This window comes from Spea bombifrons, chromosome 7 (assembly GCF_027358695.1).
Source record: "Spea bombifrons isolate aSpeBom1 chromosome 7, aSpeBom1.2.pri, whole genome shotgun sequence".
In the NCBI taxonomy this organism is placed as follows: Eukaryota; Metazoa; Chordata; class Amphibia; order Anura; family Pelobatidae; genus Spea; species Spea bombifrons.
This window is the reverse complement of record NC_071093.1, coordinates 46,696,619-46,706,013: the sequence shown is the minus strand read 5'-3', so window position 1 is coordinate 46,706,013 and position 9,395 is coordinate 46,696,619. Positions and strand designations below refer to the sequence as shown.

Sequence of the window (9,395 nt, the reverse complement as noted above, 5' to 3'; positions counted from 1 at the left end):
CATTGGCACACACCGGCCATCCGCACACACACCGGCCACTCTGATATGATGGTGGAAGCCACAAGCAGTCAAACAGTAGCGGGTAACAGAATAAGGGGTTTAGGGGGTATTTTTAGGGGGCTTTTATTTTAGCTTCATTTACATGTAAAACATTAACACTTTTTTAAATAATCTGCCCCGTTACGGGCAAACATACAGAGAGGAAGCACACGGAATGCCCCTGGCTGAGATGGAACGGAAGGAAGGAAGTGGTAGATAAGTGGAACAGCCTCCCAGCAGAGGTGGTAGAGGTTTCTGGTTTCTTTCTTAAGATGAAAAAGGACAGAAAATGTCACTTTTGTCTCTCAGTTTAGTAAATTATCTGCCCCCCATGCAATAACCAAACACTTCCCTGTGTCACAGTAACAGCCGGTGTGCGCGGCACAGCAGTCTCCCGCTGGCATTTATTCAGTAGAAAGAAAAAAGAGTTGTTATTTAATAAAGTTCAGAAAGTTTAATGTCAGTCGGCTGATTTCTGAGAAACGCTCGGCGACCCTCCCCAACCACAGATATAAAACCCTTTCACTTTCATTCTGACTCCACGGCGTACGTTACACTAACTGCCCCAGCAGCAGGAGCGGGGAGGCAGAAACACAGCTATCCGGGGTAAAGTCAGAGAGCGGAGGTAATAGTGCATGTGGGAAAAGAAAGGGGGGAGAGCAAGGGGGCAACAGGAGAGTGAGAGGGGCACAAGAGGAAAAGACAGGAAGGAGGGCATGGAGGGGAGAGTAGGAGAGGAGCCGGGAGGGGAGAGAAGCAGAAGACACGGGGAGAGAGAGAGGGAGAGCAAAGGGTGAGTGGAAGGAGGGAAGGAAGGAAGTGTGATGAGAGAGAGAAATGCTCCAGAGCTGAGACAGAGTAACCCTTCCTGGGATGTAGCGCTTTTGTCCCACTGATGGGGTAACTTGCGGTTGGGGTGGTAAAGAACCCTGGGCTGGGGCACTAAATGGCCAGATTTACACCCAGGGTGGACCAGAAGCCTCGCCTGGCGGTCGTTCAACACTCTGTGCTGCCCCTCCGTAGGGGAGAAGCCACGGGGCATGCGTGTGCCAAAATCCCCACCCTCCTAAGGTTTGGATCAGGGGGTATGAGGGTAATTTGGGGGCCCCGAGACCCCAAGGTTTGTTGATCCTTTTCCTTGTGTCCGCCCTGCAGGTCTAGAAGCGAGAAAAGAGACCCCTCTAGGTTACCGAGTGAGCCCTGGATTCCTCAGCAGGAGAAGACGTCCGGATCGGTGAAACCATGGAGGGTAGACTTCATCACCTTATTAAAGGTCAGCGCGTCGGGAGCCCACCGGGGGCAGGATTATTGCCCTGGGAGCTGAGGGAGCTTGCTGGGGGGGCATCACATGGGGGTTTACAGGAAAGGTTTGGTGATTTAAGAAAAACATATATATATATACATAGAACGGATCTCGGCCTCTTTAACCTCAAAAAACAACCAAACAGCAATTTATAAAAAACTGATAAAATAAAATGATTTCCTTCTTATATAAATGGCAGCGTTACTGGCAAAGAAATGTAAATTCAGTTTTTTTCTCGCACTTGGTAAAGATTTTATTTTAAATTCTATTTTCATTATAATTTCAGCCAACATCGTACTCGTGCAGCTCGGATTTGTAAGTATCCTTCTGACTCGTAGAACGTGGTCCCAGTTGTAGTTTTTGCCCCATAATATAATGTTTTCAGCCATTTGTTCTCACTCTGTTAACTAAGCCCCAATCTACTAGACAAACACTTCGACTGCTTATCATACTGCCTGTGGGGAACAATAGAATGGCTCAGTCTTAATCACCCAGCTGGACTCTCTGAATAATGAAAGTCTATGGTGGAACAGACTTCATTAGCATCGCCATAAAGCATCAGCTCAGTGCGGTGTTTGAGCCGGGAAAGTCACCCAAAATATCACATGACTGACAGCAACGGCGGCTCCAGATCTGCAGATAAAGGGAGTTTATTGGAACAAAATGAGATAAAATTAGCATTTTTTTAAAAAAGACAAAAAAAACCAAAAAACTAAAACTGCGCCCTTTCCTCACACAGATCGTTTCATTCTTCATCCAAATATCATGGGCCTTTTATATGAATCCTGACATCTCCTTTCTGTTATGCGTAAGTAAAAGTCTCTTTTCTTCAGGAACACAGAAATTAGAGACATTTTGGAGTCTCCTTATTTTTTTACTTTTTTTGTAATCCAAAAAATTAAAAATAGAAAAAGTTACAAACTCTTTTTTATCGCCAGGTCTCCCTGGTGCTCACAACAAACCTCAAAGGAGTTTTCCTGATTTGGTTCATTGTTTCCCCTGTCAGTGATGTAAGTAGGAACTGTTTTCTATTGTAATTGAATTGTTTTTATAATAATCTGATAATTTGTCTTTATCACCCCGATAATTTCTTTTACCATTTAGAATTTAAACAAATATTACCGGTATTTGCTGCAAAATGTTTAAAAAAACAACTTAATTAAGGCAAATAAATATATAATAATTGGAAACAAAGTAAAAAATGGTACAAAAAAGAAAGGTAAGGGGTACTTTGGGTAACAGTATGAAGGGTAGGGGTATGTTGGGTAACAGTATGAAGGGTAGGGGTACTTTGGGTAACAGTATGAAGGGTAGGGGTACGTTGGGTAACAGTATGAAGGGTAGGGGTATGTTGGGTAACAGTATGAAGGGTAGGGGTACGTTGGGTAACAGTATGAAGGGTAGGGGGTACGTTGGGTAACAGTATGAAGGGTAGGGGTACGTTGGGTAACAGTATGGAGGGTAGGGGGTACTTTAGGTAACAGTAAGGATGGTAGGGGGTGTCGAATTAAACCCTCCATTTTCTTATCAAAGAAGTATTTTCTGGCGATTATTCGAGCTACCTGGATTTAAGCTATTAACCCCTAGACCTTCGTCTGTGTCGGCACCTGGAATCCCCTTTTTCCCCAAATATATCCCATTTCCGACAGGGGGTACATTGGGTAACAGTATGGATGGCAGGGGGTACGTTGGGTAACAGTATGAAGGGTAGGGGTACGTTGGGTAACAGTATGGATGGCAGGGGGTACGTTGGCTAACAGTATGGATGGTAGGGGGTACGTTGGGTAACAGTATGGATGGCAGGGGGTACGTTGGCTAACAGTATGGATGGTAGGGGGTACGTTGGGTAACAGTATGGAGGGTAGGGGGTGTGTTGGGTAACAGTATGGATGGTAGGGGGTACGTTTGGTAACAGTATGGATGGTAGGGGGTATGTTGGGTAACAGTATGGATGGTAGGGGGTATGTTGGGTAACAGTATGGATGGTAGGGGGTAAGTTGGGTAACAGTATGTATGGTAGGGGGTACGTTGGGTAACATTATGGATGGTAGGGGGTATGTTGGGTAACAGTATGGAGGGTAGGGGGTATGTTGGGTAACAGTATGGATGGTAGGGGGTATGTTGGGTAACAGTATGGATGGTAGGGGGCATGTTGGGTAACAGTATGGAGGGTAGGGGGTACGTTGGGTAACAGTATGGATGGTAGGGGGTATATTGGGTAACATTATGGATGGTAGGGGGTATGTTGGGTAACAGTATGGAGGGTAGGGGGTACGTTGGGTAACAGTATGGATGGTAGGGGGTATGTTGGGTAACAGTATGGAGGATAGGGGGTACTTCAGGTAAGAGGGTTGTATTGTGTAACGTGACGTTGTTTTGTTTCAGTGTGTTTCCTGCATTCACTTTCTCGTTGTTTCCGCACTGATTGGGGTAGAAACGTCCATTATTGCTTTTAATCTCGAAACATCGTATTTCTACACGGTAAGTGCCGGAAAATGGAGAGCTGCCCCCGATATAAAGTTACGCTCTCTGACATCCCCTCCCCGGCAGATGCCGGCTGCCACGCCAGCCACAGAGGCAGGGAACCCTCTCCTTTCCGAGGAGCCTCCCTGCAGCCCTCTGTGGCTTTAGGCCTCCAGTTTTTTTTCACAGCCCCCTCTTTTCTTTTTGCATTTTAGGGGGTCCTCACATTCACCTGCAGTGTGACAGGAGCTGCTATGGTTATAAGCAGAACATATGAGAGTAACTATGTAAGTAACATTGTAAAACTCACCACAGCCTTTACCCCGACCAGCAAGTCAGTGATCATGGGCTGGGTACAAGTAGCACCAGTATATGGGGTTTAGGCAAGTAGATTGGTCCAGCCTCCCTGATCTATCACCGACCATCTCATCAGGGACTTGGCCCCTGCACCCGCTACACAGCACTGGGCCTTTCTGGGTGTTGGGATCCAGTGGCTTCTTTCTGCCCATTGGGGTCGAGTGGCGTCTTTCTGAACTTTGGGATTTCACGGGTGCAAGTGTGGACCAGGAGCAGTGGAAGGAGCATGGGGCTGGTGGTCGGAGGAGGATTGGGTCTACCAGCACCGAGTCCCCCGTGTAGACCCCACAGCTGTCTGGGCAGAGATCTGCAAAGTATAAATTTATGATGGTCTGAAATAATGGAAGCTGAGCACTTGCAAGGACACTATTTAGGGCAGCTGAGTATAAAGAATGGCCCAGGCCACCATGTTCCAGTATCCCTCTGGGAGGTGGTAAGAGACCTTCTGGGCACCAGGGTCATTTAGACACATCTTAGACTGACCCCAGGATGTCCTACTCCTTTTCAGCCAACAAAGAAGGCGACCAACGTAGTCGGCATATTCTCCAGGTCGGCAGATGAAGAATTCCAATGGCTGGTTAATCACCTGAGAAATGTTGGATCCATCTCTCCATTTTACATCAGTAACAATAACTACATGGACTTCAAGAGAGCCGTCTCCAAGTGCTCGTTCGGCATACTGTACCACTCAAAGACCAGAGGGAGACTGAACATCACAGACGTGACCGATTCGCTCTACGACAAGGAGTTGAAATATTTGTCAGATGTTCTTGGTAAGAAAAGTATCGGCTGCCTCTGATCCTTCGGACAGAATTATCTGAAACTCAAATGAAATGTAACTCTGGTCATTGAGGAAGTTGACCGGCTGCCCCGGTATGCAAATGAGCTTCAATCTATTAAGATGTTAACGTCACATGGTAGGTAGATCATTCGTCGCATCACTTGTATGCCTGGTGATCCGACGTCCAGTTCACCATCTACCTCACGAGTGCGCCCCCGTCTCCAACATGCGTGGCTGTACTCTCTGTGACGTCTGTGTCCCCCCCGCAGGTAAAGAGAAGGTCCTGGTGGTGGTCGATGATCTGGACGACACCGGTGCTCAAAACAAGGCCAGGATCCAGCAGTCTCAGCCCAGCATTCAGACCCTGGCCAAAGACCTTTTCCTTTTCTCAACAGCAGATAAGCACAGAGCCGGTCTGACGGACAAAGTGGGGCCCCTCATATCGCTCATTAAATCGGGTACGCGTAAAAACCCCTCCTGTCACAACATGGAGAAAGCTTCTTTATAGCCCCCCAAAAATCCCATTACGACCACCAATAAAAACACTTAAAGTATAAAAATCTAAATAGATTCTGTAACGATCTATAAATTGTTTGCCTTTAAAGTTTGAGGATTTTTGTCTTTTGAAATATTTGAAGGATATAAAGGATGGAAATGGGTGTTTTTAAAACATATTTTTTATGTGTTTTTTTTTTAAAGTTTGTTTTATTTAAGCTCCTCGAGAAATATTCAATGCAGGACCTTGCATCATACGTATTAACACGGACACTACATTTAATAAGATGCACCTGATTTGGGGAAATTGCTGAAATATAACAAAAATCATGGAATTCAAAGTCAATTTTTTTTACTCTTGGTAATTAGCATAATAGTCATAAAATATATGTTTGTTTGTTTTTCTAGGTAGCGGCTCCTGGTTCCCAGCAGGCAGCGTAAGTTTAAATATTGCAATTGACTAGAAATTTCAATAAAGACGTGTTCTTGTTGGCCATTAGCTGCGCACGCGATGTACTCGGTGAGGGCGCGCGCCATGTGCTCGGTGAGGGCGCGCGCCATGTGCTCGGTGAGGGAGCGCGCCATGTGCTCGGTAAGGGAGCACGTGGCACCCACCATTTTCTCTGCTTTACGTAGGGATTAGGTGCAGGTCACATTGGAGAAGAACTTCATGCCAGCAGATTAATAAACACCCCAAAGGCAGGGGGATGGGGACAGGTAAATACCGATTTTATTGGGGATTTAGCAGGGATATAGATAGGGGACCTATTACAGCGACGTATTACAGGTGCAGGGGTAAGCATAATGATATGGAGGGGTGCGTGTACAGACAGTAGCATGAATAAGGATGGCAAAGCGCATGGTAATGACACGGATGTATAGATAATTACACGGAGGGTATGGATAATGACATGGATGGGTATAGGGAGGAGTATAGATAATTACACGGAGGGTATGGAGAATGACATGGATGGGTATAGGGAGGAGTATAGATAATTACACGGAGGGTATGTATAATGACATGGATGGGTATGGGTACAGAGAATAGCATGGAGGGGTACGGGAAGGGACATTGTTAAGGACATGAAGAGGCAAAGATAACAATAAAGATGACAAAGCGTAAGAAAATACTCGGACTAATGTGTAAGGAAAATGAATTTTCGGATTTGGTAGAAGCCACGCGGGGTACGGTGAATAAAAGCAAAAGGTACTGAGAATGAGTAGAAGAGTAAGGATAATGACGGGGGAGAGGGGTAAGGATAATGGCGGAAAGGAGGTCCAGATATTATTCTTCATAAATTTATATTATGCAAAACGGAGCGAAAGAGAGGGAGATAGAGAGAGGAGCGAAAGAGAGGGAGAGAGAGAGGAGCGAAAGAGAGAGAGAGAGGAGCGAAGAGAGGGAGATACCTTTAGTACATATAAATCGCATGTGGTGATCTGCCTGGGAATGGGGATGATCTGCAGAGACAGATGTCGGGTTAATGGGTTCTGCCACCCTGGAGTCTGTATAGGTAAATAAGACGCTGTCTCTCCGTCCTGCAGGTCTCCGTCATCGTGCTGATCTCAGAATGGCTTTATTTTCTCTTCTATTTTCCCGGCTCGGATGAGATTTACACGGTGAGTTCATACTACGAGCACACGAAACGCCAGCGTCCTTAATTTCGGTTATCTCCAGAGCGGGTCGGCCGAAGGTCCAAGCACCAGATCGCCTCCCGTCGACATCGTAGTGAATATTACGTATCAGGGACCTTTCCAATCTCATTTTCCCCAACTACATGTTCAATGAGAGAATTTCCCATTTCTGGGGACGGTCTTATTTTCCCCTCTCTCACCCCAAATTATTGCCAGATAGTCTTCAGTCCCTCATCACAGGGTGGAGGGCAAGCTCCTAGCCCCGATCAGGATTAATGTTACACGCGGGTCCTTATTCCTGTAGCTGGGTCTGAAAATGAATTCCATTGATAAACCCAAAACTCATAGAATTAAATAAATTATTTATATTTATTACTATTACCAGTTCCTCTCTTTTTTCCTGTAGATGTTTCTGATCATTCTGTCCAATGTCAACGGATCGATGCTTCTTTTACGTTCCGTGGTTAGCCTTCCTACTGTGAGTATCTGCCACGTCCAGCAGTCACCCAAAATCTAAAGTCCCATCGCCATCCCCCACCATGTTCCTACGCCTGTCATAGTAGGGGAGGGTGGGTTAGGGCCGGTCCACCGGTGCCGGGCAGTAGAGAGCGGAGAACCTGGTCACTTCGGTGGCCACTGACTCCGCTCCGATGGTCAGGGGTGGTCCAACAACCTTCTGCCCGGGGTATTCGTTTAAAAGCCCACCACTGGATTATGAAATCACGGTTATTGCCCCAGTCCTGATTTTATTTGGCTTTAAATTGAAAGGTGTTTGAAGATCGTGTTTTATTACGAGGCATCGAGGGTTTGTGGTATTTGTCGGTATTCCACGTGTCGCTTGTTTTGAGGGAAACCCTTTTTCTTGTTTCTCTGTTTGACGGCCAGTCAAAATATGACCTTCCCCTGTTTGTGAAACACTCCACAAGGCAGAAACTCTCCGCCCAGCAGAGGCGGGAGCTGAAGGTAGGTCGGCATCTTGGAACTCGTGGGAGGACGGAGAGGGGGATCGGAAACCAATGCCGATGGAGAAGACCGTTGAGAAAGAAACCATTTGCTTTGAGAATTCCGTACTCCTCAGTATTCAGGAATGGCTTTGTTACATTAAGCCCCAAATAACGGAAAAATGGAGTCCGTTTGACCAAAATGATTTTCCCCCCCAGGGACTGTTTTCTGTCAATCTGGTGATTGTTGCTTTGGTTGTGGCGGTGATCGAATTATACGTCATATATGGAATCCTGGAGCTCACCGTGATCCATGACGTAAGTACCCAGCGTGCCACCTACCGGTAAGAGCCCTTCACTCTGTTCCGACTCCAATAATCGCCTTTATTCCCCCAAATCCCCAGGTCATCCTGTCGGTTATCTCAGCTTGGAAAGCGCTCTTTATCATAATGCCAAAATAATGCGGAAAAACCTTTAGATGTAAGTAAAAAAAATGACAAAAATGTTCAAAAACAACAAAAAAAAACCTTTTGGTCAGACGGCGATCGCTGATATTCTTTGGAATTTCTTTAGATTGGAAAAAGTCAAATTTAATATAAAATCAATTCTCCCAAAAAATATTTTAAAAAGCTATTTTAATAAAATGTATAATTTCAATATAAACTTCAGCTCTTTTTGTGGGTTATTTTATATAAAATTCTGGCTTTTTTTATAATTTGGGCAGCAGAAATTGTGGATAGAATCTGACTTTTTTGTTTCTTTTTTTATAGCGGTTTAACAAACATAATGAAGATGCCAAAAAACGAAACTTTCCCTGAGGCTGAAACCGCCTGCATTACGAGGCTAATTTACTAAAATCGGAATTATTACCCGAGCGTCGGCGGAACGACTCGGAACGATTGAGCCGACCTGGAGTGCCCTTTAGCTTTTCCAAACATTGGCACCAGGCGCCATTACTGCCCCCCAAACGTTTTAAACATTAAGCCGAGCCGCCGGTCTGACCGCGAACGACCTGACCCAAACGAAGAGAAACGTACAAAATGAGTGGGGAATGCCACGAATGGGCGTCTTTTCATTCACTCGCCTGAGTGATGCGTACATTAATACTCATGCGCTCCGTGACAGTAATTATTGTGTTTGCTGTAATGACTGGAAATAAAGCGGTCTCGTTATTTTATTGGTTTTGTTTTTTAAGGGGTGTCTGGTTGAGATAGAGTGGGAAAGATGTCTGAGGTGTTGTCACCATGCAAAGGGTTAAGTTGGGGTGTTTTTTGCCCCCAGTAAGGGTCACCAGATACAGGTCGCATTAGTTAACTCTTGGGAAGGCAATGTCTCTGCTTCCGATGCGCGGTTTAATTCTATTCCCGATTACTCTCCTGCG

General features: G+C 45.6%; 1 protein-coding gene across 5 annotated transcripts; it reads left to right on the top strand.

The window, feature by feature from the left end:
- Positions 1-572: 572 nt before the first annotated feature.
- LOC128501163 (uncharacterized) lies at positions 573-9,191 on the top strand. 5 transcript variants are annotated; one of them, XM_053470551.1, is made up of 18 exons: positions 573-645; positions 1,195-1,312; positions 1,629-1,657; positions 2,082-2,150; positions 2,281-2,352; positions 3,728-3,823; positions 4,021-4,092; positions 4,671-4,935; positions 5,213-5,401; positions 5,847-5,875; positions 6,075-6,155; positions 6,984-7,058; positions 7,480-7,551; positions 7,959-8,036; positions 8,234-8,332; positions 8,419-8,494; positions 8,785-8,841; positions 8,902-9,191. In XM_053470551.1, the coding sequence occupies exons 2-16, from the start codon at positions 1,282-1,284 to the stop codon at positions 8,473-8,475; spliced, it is 1,314 nt and encodes a 437-aa protein (XP_053326526.1). In that variant the 5' UTR covers positions 573-645; positions 1,195-1,281; the 3' UTR covers positions 8,476-8,494; positions 8,785-8,841; positions 8,902-9,191. The 5 variants fall into 5 exon arrangements, with proteins under 5 accessions (XP_053326526.1, XP_053326525.1, XP_053326524.1 ...); XM_053470550.1 differs by having other exon boundaries at positions 579-664; XM_053470549.1 differs by lacking the exon at positions 573-645 and adding an exon at positions 976-1,110.
- The last annotated feature ends 204 nt before the right edge of the window (positions 9,192-9,395 follow it).